Source organism: Xylocopa sonorina, chromosome 12 (genome assembly GCF_050948175.1).
Source record: "Xylocopa sonorina isolate GNS202 chromosome 12, iyXylSono1_principal, whole genome shotgun sequence".
In the NCBI taxonomy this organism is placed as follows: domain Eukaryota; kingdom Metazoa; phylum Arthropoda; class Insecta; order Hymenoptera; family Apidae; genus Xylocopa; species Xylocopa sonorina.
The window spans coordinates 8,581,096-8,607,037 of record NC_135204.1 but is presented as its reverse complement, the minus strand read 5'-3'; the positions used below and the strand labels follow the sequence as shown (position 1 = coordinate 8,607,037).

Here is a 25,942-nt window from a genome sequence, read left to right as displayed (position 1 = left end):
CTCGGTCGGTATGCCCGTTAACCGGGCCACGCGTGGATCGACCGTCGAATTTCCAGCCAAACTGCATACGATCACGTTATAAGCGGCCAGCAGTATCGACGTATGAATAATGAATGAGCCTCAATGCTGCATAGTAAGACCGGGAATACGGTACTGTTACATCCAGCGAAAAGGTGGGGTTGCACAGTTAAAACTCGTGCAACGAGACGAGCGAGCAATAAGCCGGTATAAAGGCGACGGCGTTAAATAACCGGTATGCTCGTTCCATCGGGCGATTACTTTTTGTTGTAGGCCACGGGGTGTCAGCTCTCGAGAGTATACCAGTCCGCTGGCCAACGAAACGGCTAATATTCTTCTGTTCTTCTTTTTTTCTCCTTGCCTTCCTCTCTCTCTCTCTCTCTCTTTCTGTTTTCTTCTTACTTTTTTCGGCTCGTTTTTTGTTCCTCCTCGGGTTCGATCGAACCAAGAAGAATCGAGAGAACCTTCGATGGAAATATTCGTCGACTGAGTTGTCGAACGACCGTTCCATTGCAGTCATCTTAGATGGGGCAAATATGTGAGTCAACATCTTCTGTGAAACTGTTAAACCTTACACGGTGAACTAGTTTCCGCGGTCCAGTAATGAATATCAATCGACTAATCCCAAGCATCATCCCTGATAACTCCGCAGCATCGTTTTCTTGCTAAACAGGTTACCACGAGCATCCTGCTCGAATATAAGTCGAGGTTCTTAGAGACACCTATCCTATTATCCGTTCATTCATTTCGCTTAATTACGCGCACCGTTATCAGTCGCCGCGTTCACCTGAATATTCAAGGAATGTTATCTCGCGCATTTTTAAATAAAAAAAAAACAGGTTTATTTGCTTACAAATAAAGCAGAGACACAGAGTCGGATTAAATATGTGGGTAACTGTGTTCGGAAACGAGCCAGGTTAGCGGACGAGGGTGGATGTTGTATCGAAAAATGCGAAAGAAATGGAGTAGAAAACCGATTTGTATAATATTTTTTCGAATTCTCAATTATGGTAACCGCGGTGCGCGTAGGTTGGGCTGGGTTAATCGAGCTGGCGCGTACACGAGTTAGTTGCGAAAGGAATTTCTTAGATTTCCTCGGCTTGTGAAATTAATAAGTCTCGCCGTTTTCACTTCAACACTCAATTTCGCTCGCGGTGGTACGCGAGGGAATTAAGAGAGGAGCGGTAATGGAAACGTTCGTGGAAATTAATTCCGCCGGGGTTGCAATAAACAGCGGGGTCCACGGTCTCCGTGAAGCCAATGGAATGGGACTGGGCATTCTTAATGCATTTAGCGTGGAATGCGACTCCTACGTTCACTGCATCGACCGCCACGCTGCAACTCGGCGGCTAACGACTCGTTTGGTTGCACGTTAGCGTCGCTACAATGCGAACCGCTACGGCGTTAGCCTTTAAGCGGGGCAAAAACGAGCCCCGCAACCCGTCGATGCGACCGTTTAATAGTTTAGTGACTGGTTCCGTCTACTCGCGAATCGTGCATGTCGAGATGAAAATCGGTTACTGGTTTTCTAAGCCAACTCGACGCTCGAGGAAAAGGGTACCAGGTTGGTCGAGGGTGGCGGGGTGAACCCACGGAACTGGTTGCGAAGTTGCAATCTGACTGTGGCCAGAATTGCCCAGCGAGTTGACTTTGATGGAAATGATCCCAACGCGTTTCGAAGAGAGATTCGATCACGATCCGGCTTTGATCAAGGTGATCACTTTGTTATGATGTACTTGATCACCACCTGACATTAATGAAAGTAGTCGGACTGTGGCTTTTATAGGCTTGTTTACAAGGTGAGCAGATTGATCAGAATGTAGATTCTCTGAATCACACCGTGTGGCTAGCTCTGGCTGAACCTAAAAATAGTTTTACCATACAAGAGGCCATAATTTTGTTTGTCTCGAGCTATTCACTGTGCCCTAAAACCATTAGCCTTAAAGGGATTTAGTGGCAAATAAGATCCCCATTACACGTAATGCAACAATGTGACAGATTCGAGCTGAATGCTTCAACTTAAGTTTAGACAGGCCTAAGAACTGATAGAAATGTACCAAGAGACCTAATCATGACGATTCAGGACCGGAATACGAGGAACGACCATTGGTACGGTATATGCTTTAACGGTAAAAGCGGATAAGCGTCTCATCCGTGGCACTCGTGCGATTCCTTAAACGATGACGAAACACCGGGATCTTTCGCGGTGCACCGCGTGTGTGCACGGTCACGATCAAGAATGTCCTTTTGCGAGCTGTCGTTCGCGTGCCTTCGATCCACATTCCGCAGTCCTGCCAAGAATGTGCATGTCGCCAGTTGTAAACGATGCCGTAGGGAAACCGCTATGCGGCCCGACTCGAGCAGACTCGCAAACCAGAGGAGGAAAGAGAGAGAGAAAAAGAGAGAGGAAAAGAGAGGGACAGAGAAAATGAAAATTGTCGCCAGTGGATTTCAGGCTCGTCGACTCTTGCGTCCGACCGATCGTGCTTGTTTTCACTCGACTAAGCGTTTAATAGAGCCGGATCATTTGAATCAGGAAATCCATTATCAAGCGAGAACGCGAGGCTCGCGCCTTCCTACTTGAAAGTCGTCGCGCATTGTAACGAGAATAGCTGAAACGTTTCATTAGGCGAATACATCGGTTACCTCGTTAATAAAGATGTTTCGTTTCTTTCCCGTAAAATACGTGCCAGGCTAACGAGCGTGTCTACCTTATCAATGTTAATGCCAGAAACTGCCATAATGCCGGGACATAAATCGAGACCCGTGCCGCTTTAATGTCGCAGCATCGGGACGCCGATAAAGCGGTTTGGTTGCGCGCGACGCGCAACAGCGGACGCCAGAAATTCGCGTAACCCCCCCCTGGGGGACCACTAAACGCGAAACTTATCTCCCAGAGGACATAATTAATACCCGTTCCATCGCCTTCTTTATTTTCAGCGCGGAAAATATCCTCGAAATTTTACGAGCCTTGTTTACCTCGACATTAACGCGTCACCCAACGGCGGATTTATATCTCTATAGATAGCGCGTCATTTTTTTACGCAAGCGTAAGTATTTAAGCGGTACGATAAGAAAAAAAAAGAGGGTGCAATTTACGTCTTTTCGTCAATTTTGTAAGCAACCTCTCGTGATTAAGCGGTTAAGACGAGAAATATTGAGCGCGCTCGGTTACTTCCCGCGGTTTTGTTTCTCTCGCGAGCGAACCGCTTGCGTAACCAAACCTAACAATCGACCGCGTAATCTTTATTGTCCTCCATTTTCTTTTACGCGGCGCGTTCTAATTCAAGGGAAACGAAAATGGCGAACCGCGAGACGCAAGGCAACGCTGTATCGGTGGTTTAAGTCCAGATGTACCTTGTACGGCGCTGCGAGGCGCAAGGTTGATCGAAAAAAACCTTCGACAATTGCCAGAGGATACGTCACGACGAGAGGAATAACTCAGCTATCGTAATGACGAGCCGTCCATAATGATGGAACGAGATTCTAGCCGCTGACCACGAATTCCTCGATTGTAATGCAACGATCCACGGACGTTGCATTGGTCAACTTACGATAACCTCCTCTTAAGGAGTCCCCTCAGGAATTCTGGTCCACTAGCAAAAAATCGATAGACGTCTCGAGTCGTTCACGATCGTATATCTCGCAATAAATTGGGATTTATGGCCGCACAGGATCATTCAAAAATGTGGAATCGCGTAAACGTTTTAGGGGTTGCGTGCGACGAGTGTAATTCACCTCGAATGCGATATGAAACGGTATTGAATAGCGTAGAGCTGGTGGATGGGTAACCTAGGTTGAAGCCGTGCAAAGTGGAGGATGTCGGTTAGAAAGAGGTTGGGGCCGCGTCCTTTCGGTTTTACGATCGTTTCGCTATGTTGATGGCCCACTGATCGGTTCGAGAGTAGTTACGCTGTGATACTCGCGAGGGAACTACTCTGACAGAATCATAAATGCCGGAAAACTGCCACGGTGGGTGTAAAATGGGACAGAAGGGCGTGTACAGAACGTTTCAGAGCACTGGACATTTATATCCACTCGTAGAAATGTTTTATGCTTCCTTCCTTTTCCTCGTTTAATTTTGAAACTCTCTACTCTTTGAAACAGCCTGTACAACTATTCGCGTGTCCATGATCGAGACTCTGAAACACTCTACAGAATTTTCGTTTCAGTCCGAGGTAGCAGTGTAATCTTCAGATGCTTTTATATTTGGATCATCTTGTATATTCGAAAAGGTGTGACCAATATTTTGAAGCATCCTGTACTGCTTTCTCTGGCGGGTGCTAAAAAGAGAAACCTGGGAAATGCATACGAGGTCATCGATATAAAACCATGGTTAACTTAAAAACCGAATATTTATGAACCCCCTCGGTCATTAATATCGATTGTTTATAGAACGAGGCGTTCACGCGCGAGGAGGCTGCGGAAACGTCCAGAAATTATCATACTAACTTCCATCTCAATTTTTAATAACCTCTTAAAAGCTCTTTTTATGAACCCAGCAGCGTAAATTTTACGTATAAAATTTAGTTCAAGCCTCTAACCGTTAATTTGAATACAATAAACCGTATAACACTTCAGGAGGACATTCTATACCGGATACACCGTAGAATACCGGAAGGGGACGAGTTCCTACGATAATTATACCACCGTAAAACCGATCGTGACTCATGACCAATATTAAGTCACTCTTCCTACGTAAGGTCTACAGGTCATCCTACAATTGCTAAGTGACTCATCGATTTCCTAAAAAAAAAATATGAAACATTTTTTAAGAACTCGATAGATATGGAATTGGAATGATGTCGAGTCTAGACTAGAAATAAACAGTTGTATGTTGGACGCATTAATTTATGCGCAAACATACGCAGAAAATTTCCTCGCAACTGTTCTCCTGATCTTTGCCACCCGTGTCCCCGTTTTAATTATTCCCGCGGCATTAATACGCCCGCTGATAACGCGTGGCCGTTCCAATTAAAAATTGTTTACCGGATTCTCGTTTAATCGTGATCGTAAAGAGAGGGTTATCACAGACGGTCGTCCCAATTGTTTTTACTACTAAGTGTACAACCTGCGACACACTTGCCCCGATTCCCGGTCCCTTTCACGATAATTGCTAAGAAATGCAAGTCACACGTTCCCCGGTCTGCACTTTCACCGAAACTTTTTTTTACCAAGCAACGAGCACGCGTTTTAATCGTACACGCGCGAAAGATACAAAAACAAAGTATTTTCCATCACTTTTCACCGACGCGTGATTGGTGTAACGTCGCGAACTCTGTTGGTCCTTTTGCCGGATGGTGCAACCAGTAGGGCAGATCCTATCGCGACGCGAATCGAAGTTAGGAATTCGATTGTACAGGATGATTCAATCGAAACTATCGTACATTGATATACTTCCACTTTGGTTCTTGAATGACATCCTCTGAAACCAGATGCTAAGTGAAGCAAACACCATGAAATAGGGGATTACAATTAGAACTATCCAAACATCCTAAAACCAGCTCCTAAGCAAACACTAATCCCCTCAGACGTACCTAAACATTGTTCAACTTACCCTACCATCCATCCCAGCCCAAAATACCCTCTACGACGGTATATCCTGGCTCGACGTGATCTAGCCACGTGCTACATAAGAGAAACATCGGGGATGAAGTGTCATTAAGTGTTCACAGACAGCCAGAAGCGTGAGTCCAAGGTGTGGACAGGCTCATACAAGCGGTTCTTCGTGCCGGAACGGCGTCTAACGTGAAATGATCAGCACACGAGCAACGTATGTGCCGTCTGGTTTCATTTCACATCTGCGGGACTCACGGTCTAGCAAGTTTCGCCTCGGTCACTGACCCCTCCATCTCTCTTTATCTTCTTCTTGGTCTCTCTCTCTCTCCATCTCTCTCTTTCTCTTTCGTCGTTTCGCTCCTTTGATCCTGCCTCCGTTCTGTCCTTCCTCCAGAGATTCCTCCTCCATCTTTGATTGTACCCTTCGATTTCGATCCCTTTCGTTTATCCGTCGCGGGGTCCCTCCATCGAGACTGGAAATCGATTCGTGTTGGGTCCCATTGTGAGCACGGTTCGGACTAGTGCGTGTCTTCGTCCCCCTTGCTTGCTGCTTCCTTGGTTATTTTCGTTTCTTGTCGAAGTGGACTCTTCCTGCGGATTCTTCGAGCCGTGAACGGTTTTAAAAATAATTTTTATTGGTTAAAGGTGTGGTTCGAGGATGGACGACTTTTTTTCGAAAGTAATTATTATGGTAATATTCAGTTAATGTTTGCTTGACGCTGCCGCGTGCGTTTGCTCGTGGCCATTGTGTTGGCTTGATGCTCTTTCTTGCGGTTACCTTCTCATCAATCCTCTTTCACTTTCTTTTGCGCATGCCCTCTCTCCCTTTCCCTCTGCCTTCGCTGCGCAACAGTCTCTTCACTTTCTTTTTCCCTGGCTGTCCCCCCGCTAGCCCTATAGAACCCTTCTTCAGCCTTGCCATTTTTATTGCGCCCTGAACGTTCTTCTTCATCCTGCATCCTTCCCTTGCGTACACTCCACCTCGTCTGATTTACTGCCAACTTATTGCGCACCTGGTACTCGTGGAATGAAATGTGCCAAAATGAAATCGAGGATAACCACAATCTAATATTCTGGTGCTTCAACTTTTCAACAACCCCCAACACTCCTTGTATCTCATCTGGATATTCCATTTGTCTGGTACACCATTACCCAGTGTCCTAGTATCCAATATTCCACAGAACCAGCATTCCAGCATCCCAATATCCTAAACACTCCACTCAAGAGCCATTCCAAGCGTTTTACAACGAAAATTACTAGCATCCCTGTCCTTAAACCCTACCCACATTAATCCTTCCTGGTCCATGCATTAGACACAGAAAAATATTACCCTCGTATACGTGGCTGGTTTAGGTTGCAAGGGGACTACGGTTTCTCAGAATGGCCCGAGGATACCTCCTTAATTACTGTCGGCTCGAATTCTTTCGGTCATGGGAACAGCCCCTAGGGAGAGTCATCCGCGTTTTAAACGCAGTTATCTTGTCAGAGCCTTGGAAGCGTGGTCACAGAGCCTTCCCCCGGCTTAACGTTATTCCAACCTTGCAGCGTAACGTTAATCCTTTCCCTCTCTTAACATTCTATACATTTTTCATCGACTATAAAAAAAATTCCAATCAATTTGTCTCGATTCTTTAACTTATCTTTTTTCATTCTGTTTTTGTTTTCATGCAGCGAGTTTCCGCATACGAAACGAGTTAAAAATATTCGTCACATAAATTAGCGAGGAATAACATATTCGTATTTTACAAGCGGATTATGAACCATAAAAATTTCCATGTTTTTCACTGTTTACCCAGACGGTGGTAATAAATACTAGAGAGACAGATACTTAATAGGGAGAATGTAAAAGATATAGGAAAGCGAAAAAAATCGCACCGCTGTACACATTTTCGTACGGCATACGGGCTGAATTAAAATCGAAAGCATTGCCGTCGATTACGGGACGGGGATATAAATTTAATGCTCGCCTAAGATCACGTCCGCATATTTTACACTTTTTACGAACGATTAGCAAGATCCTTTACGTAACGCCGCTGTCGCGAGTCGCGCAACTCGACGGAGCGGTAACAAGCGAAACGTGTCTTTTCCATGAATAACTTTCCACCTGCGAATTGCGCTGTCGATCGATTTGTCATTTACACGACAGGAGGGAGAAAAAGTATGTACCTATATTGAGACAACGCCTGGATACTTCCACCTACAGATTTTCCACAGACGAAGCTATTTCCTTTTTATTTTAATCAACACCGTCTCGTTGATGAATTTTTAACGAGCTAGTGAGAGACCTATTCGAGTAATCTGCTATTACCTACTGGCATAAAATTTAATTGCCCAGGACGCGTGTGGCGCCTACATTCGAAAGTAGAAAATCAACGTGGAGAAAAAAGAAAATGTACATATACATACATATATATATGGCGGTGTGGTGTTACGAGAATACTAGAAGGGAGACTTTCATCAAATACTTTCGCGATCCTGGTACTTCAAATTCGTCACGTTTTGCCGCGCCGATTTTCCACGACTTTCTACCCGCTGGCTGAAAAATCGCCAGGGAATACGTGTTTGCTAGAGCCGAGGATCACCTCCCAGAAATAACCGGTGTCCTTTCCAGCGATCCAGGTGGGAGTCGGCGACCATCATCGGTCGGTGACGACACCGATGATAAAGTATGCTATAGTGATCGATTCGTGCATCGAATTCGGCTTGGGCGTTGGTTGATTCACGGTTTTAATCGATTCGCAGCCTGGCCACTTCGATTTGCATCACTCTACAAGTCGTTCGAAATTATAGGTCAAGCCTTGTTTTTAGTTAATAATGGTATTACAGGATTACGAGCAGCGTCTGGATATACGTTTGGATACGTGTTTCGAGGAGACGTCCTACGTGGACACCGAACCCGGGACGAGACCCTACAAGTGCAAAGTCCTCGTGAGCGGCCTCTATGCTTCGCGGCTTATGACATAATGGTTTTATGTATACGCTGCAGCTAGGCATAATGCATTTATGCGATCGTAGGCGCTGGATGCGTCTGAAAGACGCCGTTTCTATGCATCGTGACTTTTACGATTTATTTCTGCCCGCTACGCGATGCCTTCTGCTCGCTGTGAACGGTGGAAAATTTCATTTACTGGCTAATCGATGAAGTTCAACGTCGAATGATGGTTTTGATACATTTTCGTCGCGATTTTCCATTTGCGAGCACTCGTGCACAGGTACAACACCGTTTACTTGCCTGGTTACTTTAATAAGAGGTCTGTTAGCTCGAGTGTAACGATACGAATAGAGCGTCGTCGGTCGTACGCCTGGCAATACAGTCATTTGTTAATGTCTACGGGGGGAGGAAAGTTTCAGTGAGAGAAAAAAAAAATGCAGTTTTCGCTTGGGCAACTACTAGGGGCCCTTGCGTAACCGTATCGTGGTCGGATGCAATACTGTCGCGAAATGGAGAAGACAATCGTGAAAGCGTGAGAATCATTTCCTATGTCCTCTCTTTAAAGAACAATTAGATCCATCGACGTAACGAACGAATCTGTTCGGGTCTGTACCTCCAGGTGAAATTTTCTGACATTCCCTGGGGAGATGCTGATCGCGATAACCCATTCGTTCGTGAAGATATATCGGGGCTGTTAGTCAGAGAGAAGAGAAGATATCAAAGAGAAATTAGCCGTTAAGTAGTTTTCCTTTGGTTGCGTCAACAGTCGTAAATTGAACGGCTGCAAATATTGGTAGAGTAATGGAAAAGTTATTAGGGGTATTAATGGCAATTTTCTGGGAATTCCTGGTTCTGCGTAGTCGACTTCAAAGTACACTCTCTTAGTGCAAAAAAAATAAGAAACGCCACTTCTTAAAGTTTCTTCGAGTTTGCAGTTCTCCACCAAATAAAAAGCTCCGATATCTAAGATTCCCTAGATACGATATTATACTAGAAACCCTATTAAAACCTTAAAATAATAAAAAATCCCTAAGTTTCTACTAGGTTTCTAATTACGATTTACTGATGCACACTCGCCTGCAATTCAGAGCGTACATCTACAATGAGAAAGAAACGATGGGTAGTTTGAATAAATATGTGAGAAAATAATGTATTAATCCTACCTTTGTATGAAGAAACGCCAGGGACTTGTTCACGTTCTCGATTTTGTGCACTCGCATGCGGCCATTGTTGGGTTTCGCCAGTCGCTCTCCAGAGATGATCTCCAGGAGTTTCAATAGCTTCTTGCCATCCGCTAGATCCGTGAACAAATCGTCCACTTCCATGCGTGCCTGCGAAGTGAAAGTAATCGAATCAGTTGGATTCCTTCCTCTGTTTAAACACCCCTAACGATCGATGCATTCTACCACGAGGGTGAGAATAAAAATACCTGCCAATTCGATCGATCGCACTAAAATTTATACCACTCGCTAAAATATACTACCTTCAACAGGAACGAATTGATCCATTTCGTGAACGTCTTCTTCTGTATGTGCAGACGTTCCTCCTGCAGGGCCTTGATGCGGCCCTGCTCGAACCTCAGCGTGTCCTCTCGTTGAGTCATTCTCTTCTGTATATCAGAACCACCCCTGTATTTGTCGGTTCTGGGTACTGTATAATAGTTCGGTTGGTAGTCGAAGTTGTATCTCGGTTTTTGGGGTTCGGCGCCAAGCCCAGCGCCGGGCACATACTGCGCCCCTGAAACCAAAACGTTTTGCCAAAGTTAGACACGGTGGTAGTCGTAGCTTCCTGTATTGGCGGATGGGGAACGTTTGAGGAACGCTCAACTGACGGAAACGGAAATTTCTGTTTTATTTTCTTTTTTTTTCCTTCGACGCTTCTTTGACTTCGTAGGGATTGGAAGGGGCGGTTTCTGCGGAATGTACAGAGTGATTCAAAGCGATACGATCGTTACGAGGGATTACATTAAACGCAGAAGAGGTAAATAAGATTAAATCTTTTCGAGGAAATGATTGTTACCGTTGAAGTTTGCCATGCTCGGAGTGTGTGCGCAACGTGACTTATCACCGTCCGTGTATTAATAATCGATTCGTATCGCGCGGCTTATCACTCGAGATAAATCTCGCAGAGGACGAAACCGTGAAGGACACGATCAGCGTAAAGTAGACTAGAACGACGTTAATCTCGTTTTCAATTATTGATACTTTTCTATTTTCACGCTCGTAGTATACAATTGGTTTTTTCCGCGGGGAGGGGAGATAACTTATCGCGTGTAACAGTGATAACTCGTATTTAAAATAGTCGAGCGGGATGTAGCACGATTTCCCTTTCGTTTTCACACGTCATTTCGTACAAAATAGATTTCACTTCCTAAGCACTTCCAAATGCTTTCTCAACGACTCTTTTTTCTTCTGCTTATAATTATCGTTTTTGGAAGGTATTACCTTTCAAATTGTTTCAGAGTATTTTTCAAGACCATCGAATAATGGAACGGCAGAATTTAATAGCAATCTGAGAAAGCAATTTCACGGTCAATGCCAGCTAATTAATATATCAATCCTACCGTTAATTCTCCGCGTAACAAAGAGCCTGGTCGCTTTGTAATTCTAATCCACGCATAATGAAAAACCGAATCAGAATTCTCTCCGCCTCCGACTCAAGATTGTAGAATTACTACCAATTAAAGGAAACGAGAAAAAGGAAAAATGAAAGGAAATCATTACGTCAACAATTATCCAAAAGGAAAGAAAAAAAGGAAAATGGATAACTTCCTACTCGAAAATGTATTAAACAGAGTTTCATCGTCGAACAACCGCAGATCATTGGCCTCCCATGTGTCTCACTGCGATCAGTTCATCGATCGTTATTTATTCATCTGCACACCCGAGACCATACCCGCTATCTAAGCAACGACTGTCCCATTACAATTTAATTGAGCTCATAACTAAATACGCTCGTGCACCGATCGCTCATACGGCTCTGTACGCGTGTCGTCGTTCGAAAAACATATTCAGTAAGAGTGTTCATTATGTTAATGCATCTCGTATCTGGAAATTCGATTGCTGCCTCGCGGGACTACTTTCCATTGCAACGTGTCAATTAATGCGTTCTCTGCATTGCCGAGATTCTGAGGGCCGTGCACAATTTGTACGCGCTGTTACATCGATTGAGAATTCACCTGATTTTTTTATTTTTTTTTTTTTGACAAGTAGTTCGAACACGATTTTACAAATTGTCGCTCGAACGGTGCTTGATCTGATTCGTCGTGCAAAAAATTCCAGCTGAACTTATAACGTATATATGGTGAACAGAATGGAGTATCGCGAGAATGTAGAAACTAAAATGTCCACGCCAATGAGATGGACACAGCGACCACAGTGGTTAGCTCTTGTTCGCGTTGAAAACCGTGCCAATGGACGTCGCCGCATGCAAACCGAGCGAGGGCAATGACAAGCAGGTAACATCGGAGATTTGATTAGAGCGCCCAACCTCTCTCTGTCTCTGTCTGCGAACGCCTGTCGCGTTTCAGAGCTGCTGGAAACCGTGTAACTCGATTTGAACGCGGACGCGGCGTTCGCGCACATCTGCACACGACTTGAGGATTCCTCGAGCGTAACTGCTGCGAGCATACTTAGACGTACTGCCGGCGATTTCGCGCAAACGTTGCCTTTCAATTGCAGCCAGAACCCGTGGACTAGACTAAGCCGTGAACATGCTGTGAATTTCCGTTCGAAATGCTTCTTTCTAGAAAGCGATTTTCTGAATTCAAGAGCGCGTACGCGTCGAACAACTCGAGGTTAAAGGGCAGCCATGATGGATTTAAGTTCGACGGGGACGATTCTTCAGAATTCGAAGAAATATCAATCCAAATGAGATTTCATTCTTCCAACATTTGTTCGACTTACCTCTCATTCGAAGTGTGACCCAATCGATCGACCAACTGATTAAACTACCTCGAATTTCACGAAGTTAAACGAACATTTTCCATCTATATGGGAGAGAATCAGAAGAAAAGTTGTTCGAGCATGAAAAGCCAGTCGATCTACTTCGAAACTGCAGCTCTCGATTAAAATCGAGTCACGAATAGGCCCGTGTGGACGCGCGCTGCTAAGCGACACCCATCGAGTTCTAATTACATGGAATGCGTGGCTGCATATCGACAGATAATCTCGTATCTGCGCAGATAAGCCACCATTTCGCATTACAAAACGCGCAGTGCCACGATCCCTTTCAATGAAATGATAAAATAGATTCCATCCAACTGAACCAGCTATTTCTAATCCTCCTATTGGTGATCCCAATAAGCTGTACCGTAATGTCGAACCTGATGTTGCACAATTTGATATACGTGAACTTACCTAACGTACCGTAGTAATAACTGTTCGACATGGTCCCACGAGTAGTTCAATAGCCAACGATCCACAATGGTCATCCGTTTGTCATGACTATCCTTACTGGTATCTTCTGATTTCGATTAGCACGAAATTCGTCGCAAAATCACACCGTTAAAAGTAGCCTACCGGAAAGGTGGATTAAGAGCGTTTGGACGTCCACGACTGTCGACACGGTACTGATTCAGCTGTTAGCCAAAGACCACTGACAGACAGGAGTCTTATCGCGTATCGCGAGCGTGTTATGTCCACCCGTTCTTTTGTGTAGTAGAAGCTAAATACGAGCGTACGTACACCTCCCAGTGGCGCAGGCAATTAACCGGCTGGTTAGAGTCGTCGATTCGCAGGCCTTCAAGTATTCCGAATCGAAGCTCCCTCTAATTGGTCCTAAAAGCTTCTGTTGGCCGAGCAACTCGAGGATTCGAACGTGCGAACAGTGGTTCAGGTGCTACAGATCGCCTCAAAAGTCGGATAACTTTGAGTTCTCAACGAGTGCGGACGAATTCGATAAAGTGCGCTAGGAATTGTATCGAGGGACCTTTTCTTATGAACCTTGTAACTTCAAGCGCATCACTTTTGTATCACCCTGTACGTTTTCGAATTTAATCAGCTATTGTTCACGTGTACAAAGTCAAAGACAATTTTGCAAGTAATTGCAAACATCGGTTGGGATAATTTGAAGTTGAAATCTGTAGATAATAATGGCCATTATGATCGAGCTACAGAGCCATTCAAAAGTGTTATTGTAATCTTTAAAGAAGTAATAATAATACATCACTTCTGTAGCGTCCTGTGTACTATATTCTCTAGGTTTATTAATTAACACCGTGAACTCTCAATATTTGTAGGCAGCGCATCGGAGACGTTGATAATAATGGTAACTTTTAGGAATAAGGAGCGTGAACGAGACGTGGCACATATTCGGATCGACGAGGATAATTTATTCGCGGTGTGAATTAGCTACGCGCGGTTTTCAAGTTCATTAGATGATCGCTTGTACACGAATTACGGTGCAATTATGCGGTCGCGCGCGAACCGTGACGTTTTTTATAGGAACGCGGACGATGTAACGCGCGCTGCGTTGCTGAATGAAATTTGCATAAATTAATCAACGAACGACCCTGATAGAAGAAGTCGAGATCATTTTCCGGGAACGAACTACGTGGGTGTTGTTTGTAATTGCGTGTAACGCGTGCGGAATGCAAGAAAAATGGCGATGGCTAGCTGAGAGCGTTTTTCACGCCGGATTTTATTTCCACACTCTCTCTCTCTCTTCTTCTGCCGGCTCGAGTGTTGCATTAGAGTACGAAGAAATTCCGTATTTGCAGAAAACGAGTCACTTAAACCTCGACATAGATCTGATGTCACCCCAGATAGAAATACACACCGTTCAGCAAATAAATGTTTACGATACCAACTTGTCGTCACGTCGTGATGTAACCGACGGACCAACGGAATCGTTGGAACGTCCATCGCCGTGGCAGGAAACGAGCTGTTGTTCCGGAAACGCGGTGAACGCGCTAAGAGGAACGAATCGCTCGATTATCCGATCCCAATCAGGACCACTTCGTCAACGAGACGCGTGTCAACATTTATTTATTTAACGCGTTTCACAATTGTCAGCAGCCACCAATGTTTTCTATTCTCGCTGGCTCGTCCATCGTTATCGTCGACGATCGTCGAGATTCTTATCGAGGACCTTATCGACATTCCATGGCATCCTCAACGTTTTCAACATTTTTGTCAATATTCATCAGTATCACTATTTCTAGTGTCAACTAATGTACAGCTAGTGGACTATCTTATCGACTAGTGCGGCGATAATGATTGCAAATATCGGGAAAGTAAATTTTAATTAGCATGAGCGCGGTGTGTTGAAAAACAGAGCGCTTCTTAAAGAACGAATTACGTCAACATGTGCCAACGAACATCTGGCAAAAGTAACGATGACGTTATGATTTATGAATCCGCCGTACCATTACTACTACTTCTACTTCTGTCTTTCCTTTTATTTTTTGTTGATAACATTTAGACGTTCGAGCACGTTCGATAAAAACGAACATATTTCTACCTATCGCCTCTTTATCAGTATTCAACGTGATACTGAGACACCTTGTAAAGTGCCTTTACGCTTATTTACATTAATTTCCTCTCAGTCGTGCTTTCAATTATTCGCCCGCACTAGGATACGGTAGAAAGTAAAACGGAAATCCAGGACGCGTTCGCGTGAGTTGGCGCGAAGATTTGCGTAATTGGATTTAGAAATTGTAAGGGCGAATCTACGCGGTCGATCTAGAGAGATTTAACTATTTCCTGATGCGCGCAGACACCGTTCGCCGATTTTCGCTCGCGTTACTACTCCCATCGTTCAGGTTCGAGCGCAACGGATACCGTAGAAGCTTTGCGTTCATTTCGCTGGCGAATAGGAAGCACGGGATCCAACAGGAAGCACGCTGGATGCGCCACGCCACAGCCAGAGGAACACCTCAAAGGGTTTCAGCAACATCTAGATAAGGTTCGACGGCCTTTCGTAATCGATCGAGGAGACTTAACGAGAAATTAATTATCTTAATCTGTATTATCGATGTTAGCTGAAAAGCGTGCGATAGGTGTGTTGTTTCAAGCGCGAAAGATCCTGAGCGAAAGGCACAATTTATGGGCGACGAGCTTTTTCTGACTTGCCCTTTGGATACGAGAGGATCGAACAATTAAAGCCCCGATCGTCCAGCAATTACATTATCGAACCTTCGAGGGAAGCTCGCGCGGCGTGTAACAGTGCAATTAAACGCGATAATTTCATCCACGTCTCGCGTGACACTCTGAATTTGCATACCCGACGGACGAGTACCAAAATCGACGGAGAAAGTGCACGTTCGTGGCCCTCTTGGGGCCCTCGAGCGATCCACAGGTGTTATTTCGCACGTCCTCGAATCGTTTCCTTGCGACAGATTTTTACAACCACGTATGTCCAAAATTCCCCCCCTTAAATAACCAATACTCTGATCTGTTCGATATAAAACTACATAAACGCGATAGAAAGGAAGAAAAAACGGGAGTTCTCAGAGAAGAGAGCAAAGGTAAACGCATCGAACGCTCGACTTGTTACAAGCTGGTCGATCGTTGCGACAGGAAGCGCGAAATTGCTCCGGAAATACGGTGTACGCATTGGCCAGACCGAGGGAAGAGCGTCGCAGAAGAGGCCAGGTGAAATCTGAACCGTATTATTATCGAAGCTCGTCCCGAGTCGACTCGAGAAGAGACACTGGCGTTCTGTTGACACTGATAGCCCGGGCAAACATCCATCCGACGTGCGCGTGTACGCGCTTGGTTGAAAAAAAAAACCAGAAAAAAAGAACAAAAAGAATGAAAAAAGAAAAAAAGTCTGTCGCAAGGTCTAGTAAGTTCAAACGATGTGACGGCACGCCTATATTTGGTGACGGACTGACATTACTGGGGATAACGTGCCGCTTAGGGGGCCCTCTACATCGCGGTGGCACTTGTTGCCGGTCGACTTCTCTTTTCGACCGTGAATTCAGCGGTTCAGGGCCGTTATGTGGGTTATCCGATGGAATATTCCTCTATCTCATCGTTTTAATACTCATCTCCGTTCTCAGCTGTTGCTATCCAGTGTACGAACGGAATACGTAACTTTGGACTATGTTTGAGGTTAAGCTGGGAGAGGTGGATAAAAGTTGCTAGGAATTGGGGTGGCGACCTAATTTGGAGGAAGGAGGTTTGTAGGCAAAAGTAACTTTTCGGTGAAAGTGAGTTTAACTCTAAAATGCATGGCGTTGCCAATGTATAGGTTTGTGGAAGACGCACGAATATGACGAATGTTAAGTCCCACTGCTCAGATTTCACAGATTATTCGCAGAAATCCTTTTTTTTCTTTTATTTATGAGACTCCACGTGTTTGGAACAGTCTGTACTGTATAGTATTCGCTGAGAGTTAAAATTTAGCAAACAGGAAGGAGTATAATCTTTGCATTATGCGCCATATGCGAGCCCTTCATTCACTGGTATGGTATAACAGTTCATACCGGAAGTGTTCTTTTTTTTCTTTATTATGGGAAGTAGAACGGCGCTGCCAGTGTGCGAATGAACGTAAGACGTGAAAATACACGACGTGCTCGAAAATTATAGAGTAACCCAGGGAAATGTCGGTTCCCAAGAGAGCAAAAAGGAGAGCCAAAAGTGCATCGTAACTTACGGTTAAATTGGGCATTGAAAATGTTATTCGTCGATTATAGCGGTGTTATTTTAAACTCAAAGTTGAGAATCTCTTTCGCTGACTCTTTTTCTGAAACGAGAGATAACGGCGTCGCTTGACGTAATGATATGCTAATTTAGAAATGAAATCACTTCGGAATGATTTTTGCAATACCAATGTCGTTAGAAGTTAGCAAAACTGAGTCACAGTTGATAAGTAAGCGCACAGCTAACAATGGTTATAAAAATACATTCTGTTTGCTTTGGTTTACGCAATCGTGTTTTCAAACTATGCGACACACTTATCATGTTTATCAGTTACGACGTTCCTAATTAACAAAGCTGCTAATCAACAACTGTGGAACTATTTCTGCTGTTTTCATAGAGACTAATCAATATAGAATCACTTTTTCTATCCCTGCGAAAAGGAAACATTGAAGCGTCTGCGACGAGCAAAAATATTAATATAGCTGCTAAACAAGAATATTACGTTGCAAACGAGCAGTTATTCATTTAGTCGGATGACAGTTCGTTAATCCAGATGACATCACTGGTTTCTCGGAAGTTTGCACATAACGCCGACATTTCAATTCAATTTCGCGGCGTAATTGCGCGCCACAAGCTTAAAAAACACAGAGATGGCGTTAAAAGTACTCAATGAAGCGACGCGGAGGATCGCTTCCGGCTGGCGATTTCTCACCCTCCTCATCGAACCTCCGTCGCTTCTATTTTGTCAACTAATGTAGATGGAGAAATTTGATCATCAAATTAAAAACTTTAAGCTTAAACTTAAAATTTGGCGAGTTGAAAGTTTGAAAACTCAAAAATCGCGAATTCAAAATTTAAATAAACGCGCGATCTACCACGATGCCTCTTAGACGCCTCGAGTCTTCAATGGGAAACCGCAGCACGGTCATAACATTCGTATAATGACCCATTTATGGCGAACTTCGTAACCGTTCGAGTTCTTGCACAGTTAAGAAACAACGACCTCGCTGTTGGTCACAGGAAAACACTTATTACGACAATCGCACGCGAGAGAATAAATAATTACTTTACGCCGATCCTCCACATCGCTGATCCTCTTACGCTCACCGCTGAACGACGAAGAATAAAAAAAAAAAAAAAAAAGGAAAAGAAAGCGAATCATGCTACTTTTCGAGTCATTAATAAGTCGAATTAATATCAGTTCGCCTTTCGAAAAGTTTCTACAAGAATTATCCTTAATTGCGAGACTAGTGAGTCACTGAGTTTCCTGCGGACGTTAATTGTTAAATTATAACTTTCACGGAACAGATTGAGCAATGAGTTACGTTACGCAATTATCCAGGTTCTCGATCTCGCAGGACGAGGAGCGAGATGAACGGAGCTTTTGCAAAACGTTCGCGTGAACCCTTCGTCGGGTGACCTCGAGCCAGGGTCGTAGAGGGTTCGCGCCCTCTGTCACGCGAATTATAACCGCTAACTAGACCCGTAGTTTCATCTTATTTCAGTTTAAAATGCCACGCTGTTTAACCTCTAACCCAACAAGAAGAAACTTGCGAAAAGCCAGTCGTTTCAGCGTCCGCGTTTTCGTATTACCGCTGGTTATTACAAAATACATATTTTAGCATATCTGAATATTTTCACTCGCCCGTTATGTTTTCTACGTTCCGCGGTGTATATTACCGTGCGTTACAACCTGTGGATCGGCCTACCTGTGCATTACCGAGAACGTGACCGAATGAAACGTGTTATTTCGCGGAAAATGGCTATCCGTGCACCATTTAGTCGCGAACATCACGGTGAGACGCGTTTCTGTTCCAGGTAACGTGTACACCCGTCGGTGTCTTTGGTTCTCGTCGTCTCCCACGCGAAACGAAAGCACAGCCGAAGAACCGTCGCATCCTACGTTCGGTCTAATCAGTTTTCACGTAATCGAGCCGTCTTCGATCAGCCTGATTCATCCACGGCTGGTCCAATTACTCGGTCAATAGCCACCCAATGGGCTGAATAATAATTTAATAGGTTCCCAAGGTGAATATCCTCGCCACCTCTCCGTCTTCCCTTTTTCTTTTTATTACGCATTCCATCGTTCATCCAGATCGAACGTTGTAACCGGACGATCTTCGTGGAATCGGCGCGATTCCAGTTTCCGCTTCGTCGCACTGATTCGCTCGGCGAATCTCGAAGAAGCCAACCTGTTGCGCGTCTCTAACGGGCCATTGAATTTAAGGAAAATTGCATCGCGCGTGCACCGTGCCGTTCGAGAAGTATCCATCATCGATGGGATCCACCGTTAGATCGCCAAGATCCTGCAGATCCGTGGACCCTCTCGAGCGGAAACCGAGGCGAACCATCGCGTTACTGCTATGCGAGAAAAATATGTCTCGCGTGCTTCGACGCGGAGAATATGGTCCGTCTAAAATTCATTAAAACTGTGTCCTCAAAACGACGTTACGTCGTTCTTAAAAATGAAACCAGCCGCGATATGGTATGAAGCGACGTTTTTTTTTTTAGGCACGACACGAATCGTTAAGTATGGCGCCAAGGTCCCATCGAACGGTTTCAGAAACGAAATCCCCGACGAGGTGAAATGAACGGCGAAAAAGTGAAACGGAACCTGGCCTGTGTAATTTTTCCGCTCGATCGTAGGAGAAGATACACCGAATGATAACGAATCGTTTCGCCATGTTCAGTGGTGAATTACAGCGTCTGGGGTCGCTGACCGAAATGATACGCTTTTTACCTTTCCCTGTCTAATGAAAGATAACGTAATTCAATTCAGTTCCAAGAGAAATGTTTTAGAAAACAGGAAATAGAAATCGATCTAAGGCTGTTCGGTACACAATGCTCTTTTTATCGTTTCTTCTACGCGATCGAAGTTATCTACCTTTTTTATGGTTGGGAAAGGACATTGAATAATGATTTCACGGTATGAGGTCAGGGATAGCAGCGCTATAGTAAGCCAATTGGAAACTATTCATTCTTTTATCTTATCGCCATTCCTGCATTAATTACACGGAATCTTAAGCGATAGAGCCGCCTATTCCGACGCTCTTCCCTTTCAATCCCCTCTTTCGGCTCTACAATAATGAGCTTCGCGTTAAAAGACAGTTAGACGCTAAACTGGCCTTTGTGGAAGCCCTCCTCGAACGACACCGATCTGAGGTTGCTTTGTACGATTCGACTGGTTTCTGGGCCAGGGTTACAATGCCCGAAAAATGTCGCGTTAATTTTTTGAAACGCGCTCTATTGCATTCGACAATGATTCCCGTGGTGACGTCAGAGGCGTGTAGAAAGTTGACAAGAAAAATCTACATTCCTGCATGCGTTCTGGCAGTTTTACATTCACCGTCGCGCGGTGGCCGTCTACTAGAAGAGTCCGACCGCGTGTACGCATCAGATAAAACTCCGTTCCTTCATATCGTATTCCGTCGACGTGTCCCGACGGGTCACGTACGCGGGATTTACAACTAATTACGCCAATGAGAGATGTCGTTCGAGATGTACGACCAAAATCTGCCCCGCTCGACTCGTGCCCACCCTTTACTCCACGTTCCCAAACGGTCGGAGTAACTGTCGGCGAAACACAGCTACGAGTAGGAGGATGGTAAACTGGAGAAGAGAATTCGAAGGAACCGGTGTACACGAGGATTCGAGTACGATCGAGAATTGAAAATCGTACGTCTGTTTCGAAATGAAAAGTTGGGAACGTCGCTGTCCTACATTTCGCAGCTCGTCCACCTCGAGTATTTGTACTTCCTCGTAGTCGCGTAGAAAAGCATCGGGACGCCCCCTGCTTACGATAAGGCTCGAAACAGGTTGACGGTAATGGCGATACCCGAGTCGCAGCGATAACATTGCACGGGCGAATTTTTCCCCCTTGCGGTCGTTCGTAAATCCACGATTGACGGAACGCGGGAGTACAATACACGTTAAGCCTTGAAGTCTGTAACCGGAGTCTCGGCTTGTTCGCTCGTCTTGGGTTCCAGGACTCGCCAAGGATCTTTCTCCTCGTCCCTCTTTCGTTCCATCTTCTTCGTCTGGTACGCGCGGTCCGAACGAAGAAACGAAGGGGGAAGAGAAGGGGGCTTTGAGAGCGGTCCAGCAACTCCCCAGAAAACGAGCGCGCGCGCACGCATGAGAAACGTATGCCTCCTTCGGTGGCATACAGGGTGTTCGATAACCATCGACGTCCGTCGCATCTCGATCGGTCCATGAGAATATTGCACGCTCCTACCAACGACTGAACGCGACGGGATATTTTCCGTATCTCGCAAACGCTTCGTTCCACTAGGCTGTAGAAAATTTGCGCAATGACAACGAAGAGATTCGAACAAGAAAAGTCGATCCCATCGCTAGCTTCACGCGCACGACTTGCGGTCGAAAGGGACCAATGGTGGGGTGAACGCGAAAAGCACCGTAGGTGGGATCGAAGGGAGAGGGTTCGCGGTGGGGGCAAGAAAAACGACACTCGAGAAAGGGAGGAAACGAGTGAGAGAGAGAGAGAGAGAAAGAGAGAGAGAGAAAAAACGACGTCCATTGAGAATTACGGTATTCGTTCGAGTAGAGGAACGGGGGATCGGTTCTTGGAGGAGCTCATTAGAAACTCGAGGCAGCATGGCGCGCGTAATATTATTTCCTCGTGGAACGCAGGGGCTAAGACCGATCAAATGCCGGGTACCGTTCGGGAAAGGATCGAAGTCCGCTCCAATTTCACGTGCAACGACGCCAGCGCCCCGTTATGATCGCTCTGCTCGAACGGGAGGAGAAAGAGAGGACTCGTTTCGAATCGCGGTGCGAAAAGAAAAATCTCCGCCGATCTGTACGCCTCCCCCCTCGCGATGCACGCGCGGTTTTCCAGCTGTCCGTCGAACGACCTTTGCGAACGAGCAGCTCTCCACTACGAGGAATTCTGACCTCGTAACGGAATTACTCCACTTTGTATATGGCACGCACGTGATCATATTCCCGCGGGGGATGGGGATGGTGGTAGTGGAGACATCTCGAGGGAAAAATCGATATCGATTTTTTTTTTTTATTCAACCAGATCGATCGAGTTGAAAATGATCAGCGAAACTTTGACTATTGACGATCGAATTGTACGAATCTGTTGATGAAAATAACAAGAACCTTAGGATGCTTTGGTTATTGTAGATCTAATGCTAGTGTGATTTGAATCTTGGAAAGAGCGTACTTCGAAATCTGACACAGATACTATCTTTGAATCGATGACCATAAAGGATATTCGGAAGACGTGAAATTCCAAGACTTTAGAATCATTAAGAGCGATATAAATAATGTATACTACATGCATTCGTAAGCGAGTACGAAGAAAAATTCTTCAGAGATGAGACTCGATTCGAGAAGAATCAGCAGGACGGTTGGTAAAAGTTTGAAGCTCTCGTTCTCTTTTTTGGTCGAGTTTCCAGGTATCGAACGCGACCCTTCGTTCTCTCGTGGACCGTCCCCACATGCTACTTCAGATCCCTTAACCTTTCGATAAATTCAGAAAATAAAAAGAAACAAAGATAGCATCCCTGCATTGTCCCCGACTAAAAAAGAAAAGTTAATGCATAAGCGTTCAGAAAAGAAACCGCAAAGGGAAGCAAGAAGTATTTGGAAGGAACGAATTTAAATTAATACGACGTTCTTCGTTGCTAATCTCGAAAAGATCAAGGATAAACTTTCGAACGATCCGACGAGTTCGCAAAGAATTCCTCTCTCGTGACGGAAGAGTACCTAAAGGAGCAAGGACTTTTGTATACACGAATACGCAACCACTTTTTTTTTTTTTCTCGACGTCGAAACGGATCACTGAATTTATATATGAAATACCCCACGTGACCCGTCGACCTTTGCGCGCGTAAACTTTCTGTTTGCCGATCGGATCGGAGCCGAGGACGATAAACAAACACAAAACTCCGACACGCGGATTTACAGGAACTACGACGAAGTATAGTATACTACGTGTATCAGAGCGAAACCTTCGTGCTTTCGATCAGGAATATATTAAACGTAACGTTGGAGTAAGATCGTTCGATAAAACGAACGGCAGGATCGAAAGGTGACAGGCTCGCGAGTGTACATACCTTTTCGACGTGTGCAGGAAGCTTATCCAAAACGCAAACGCACCTGGCGAATCCGTGGGAACACTCCGTCGAACACACTCGCCGTGCACACAAGAATCCACCAAACGAGCACTCGGGTTTTTAGTCTGTTGGCGTGCTACGAGGCTCCATAAAACACACGCGCACACGATACGAACCGAAAAACGCACGCTTCAACTTTGTACTGGCGGTAGCGCGTCGCGCGAACCTTACAGACGTCTGCGCCAATGCGTATGCGCCTACGTACTACGTGCGCGGTTCACCGCTTCGTTCCCCCACCCCCCCGCCAAACACGATTTCACGAGGATCAACCATTCCCACTAATCCGATTGGCTGCACGCTCCTCGCCATCTACGAACAGAAAACGATATTCTCATTACGATTTTCACATTTACGAACTTAACCAGACGAATAGATTTTGTATGAGCGAAATTAATTTTCTAATTTCGTGCGCAGATATATTTTTATTTTCAAGCTACCCAGGGAAGTCTGTTTTATCACGATCGATGGTAATACATCGATGTGCTAATGACAGAGAACTGTTATATCGATTGGAGTTAAATGGCTAGTTATCGACATGTGTACATGTATCCTAACCACGCTAATAGTGGTTGTTCATAAGACGAACATAACCTGTTTCAGTTAAAACGTATTCAATTTTAAAATAAATGTACCTAGACAATGGCAGATGTAAAAATACTTAATTATGTTATGAATATAGTTGATAAGAATACTAAGAAACCGGAACAGTTTTTAAGGTAACTATTGTCTTCGTTATTATCTCTTCCTAACCTATTTCATCGTAGAATAATAATTTTTCTTGTTTATAGCGTACAGGAGAATGTTGCTCTGGATTTTAAACGTGCTACAAAATGTTTGTACGATTTTACAAAGGAACGGTTTCGAAGGAACACAAATGCTTTGCCAGAGCTAGTGACGGAGGGTTTTGACGAAGAGCAGATCTGGCAGCAACTCGAGTTACAAAACGAGGGTGAATTTGATTTCCTAGTGAACAGTGTCGCGAGAGTTCAGACTAAAGCACTTACAATACCAATAGCAACAACTATGCCCGAACCTGTAGAAAGTAACGAAGAAGATTTATCAGAGGACGAGCAGTTAACTGAAAACGAGGAAGAAATTTCTGAAGACGAGGAAAAGCTTGAAAGTGCTTTGAACAAGCAAGATAAATCCATAAAAAAACGGAGAAAGAAATCGTCTATAGTAGATGACAAGTTTTTCAAATTGAATGAATTAGACGAGTATTTAACAAAGGAGGAGAAAAAGGAAAAGCAAAATGAAAAGAATGACGAAGAATCTGATGATGAATCTGTAGATTTGTTCAATGATTATTCTGACAACGATGAGAAAACTGAAGAAGGAAAGCTATTAAAGTATGCAGATTTCTTTGACAGTCCGCAAAGCGAGGATGAGGATGGCAATAGTTCCATGCAACAGAGAGATACAAACGATGAACAATCTGATGACAATGAATCGCTCAATATTGGCAGTGATTTAGATAGTGCAATGGATGTAGATACTGAAGAGCAGAATCATAGGTCTTCCAAGAAGAAGGTTACTTTTAATCTTACAAATGATTCCGATGAAACGGACAGTATTGAAAATAAACCTACAAGCGTGAAGGAAGACGTTGAAAATAAATCTACTCTGGAAACACGACAAGAGAGATTAAAGAAAAGGATCGAAAAACTAGAAGAGCAGGCTATTGCCGAGAAGCCTTGGCAATTGCAGGGTGAAGTGAGTGCTACAAAGAGACCACCGAATTCTTTGCTAGAGGAATTTGTGGAGTTTGACATTGTAACTAGACCTGCACCTGTGATCACCGAACAAACAACATTGAAATTGGAAGATATAATTAAACAGAGGATAAAGGATAAAGCTTGGGACGATGTTGAGAAGAAATTTAAGCCTGTTGAGACGCCATTGGAGTACAAGAAAAAATTAATTCTGAATCAAGAGAAGAGCAAAGAAAGCTTGTCTCAAATTTACGAGAACGAGTATCTTAAACAGAAACAAGCAATGAATCCAGATAATAATGAGAAGGAGGAAGAGGAACCGAAGCTACACATAGAAATTCGAGAAATGATGCATTCTCTTTTCTCGAAATTGGATGCGTTATCCAACTTTCATTACACACCAAAACAAGCTAAACCAGAGCTTAAAATTGTTAGTAATATTCCAGCTATTCATATGGAGGAAGTAGCTCCTATAGGAATGAGCGATGCTGCTTTGTTAGCTCCAGAAGAGATCAAAGCTAAACCGCGAGGTGATGTGATAGGCAAGGGTGAAAGAACGAAAACGGACATGAAACGTGAACGAAGACGCAAGAAGGTGAGACAACGCGAGAGACAGAAAGCCTTAGAGAAAAAGGAGAAATTGAATGCGATAAAACCAGGAGTTGCTAAGAAACGTAAGAAAGAGAAAGCAGCTGAACTGGCGAAGAAATTGACTCAGAATCGAAATATTATCAAAATGGACGAGACTAGTTTCAAAGCCCCGAAATCGTCCACTGCGTTCTTCAATCAACTACAGGACGAAGTGAAGAGTCACATTAAAGCAAAGGCTAATGCGAACAGTAAGAAGAAACAGAAGAATACCTTGTCTGCAGTCAAACTGAAGCTGTAATTTTTGTACAAAGTTATTTAAATATAAATCAAGACATTGTATAGTTTAAGCTTGATTTCTTGTAACTTAGGTCTAAGTTGATCTTTGGGTACATTTTT

At 44.3% G+C, this 25,942-nt stretch overlaps 2 protein-coding genes across 5 annotated transcripts in view; one reads left to right on the top strand and one right to left on the bottom strand.

Annotated features, from left to right (window-relative positions):
- Kst (spectrin beta chain, non-erythrocytic 5 kst) overlaps nt 1-23,304 on the bottom strand; it is a 40,948-nt gene extending 17,644 nt beyond the window's left edge. For 3 of the 4 annotated variants that reach the window (XM_076905543.1, XM_076905545.1, XM_076905544.1), the window contains exons 1-3: nt 12,877-13,012; nt 9,993-10,246; nt 9,673-9,840 (exon numbers count right to left, since the gene is read on the bottom strand). In XM_076905543.1, the coding sequence (XP_076761658.1) occupies nt 9,673-9,840; nt 9,993-10,246; nt 12,877-12,898 (444 nt within the window). In that variant the 5' untranslated portion in view covers nt 12,899-13,012. Of the gene's footprint in view, nt 1-9,672; nt 9,841-9,992; nt 10,247-12,876; nt 13,013-23,183 lie in introns of those variants that run through there. The other variant, XM_076905546.1, reaches the window with a different exon arrangement.
- A 495-nt stretch (nt 23,305-23,799) lies between these two features.
- Nucleotides 23,800-25,887, top strand: LOC143429966 (U3 small nucleolar ribonucleoprotein MPP10). Its single transcript, XM_076905863.1, has 2 exons — nt 23,800-23,959; nt 24,032-25,887. Exons 1-2 carry the CDS (start codon nt 23,883-23,885, stop codon nt 25,842-25,844), a joined length of 1,890 nt encoding a protein of 629 aa, XP_076761978.1. The 5' UTR covers nt 23,800-23,882; the 3' UTR covers nt 25,845-25,887.
- The last annotated feature ends 55 nt before the right edge of the window (nt 25,888-25,942 follow it).

Excerpts from the sequence above, each read along its gene's own strand:
- LOC143429966 (XM_076905863.1), top strand. The coding sequence starts at position 23,883 with ATGGCAGATGTAAAAATACTTAATTATGTTATGAATATAGTTGATAAG. Across the intron at positions 23,960-24,031 it reads AAACCGGAACAGTTTTTAAG|CGTACAGGAGAATGTTGCTC; the intron begins GTAACTATTGTC and ends TCTTGTTTATAG.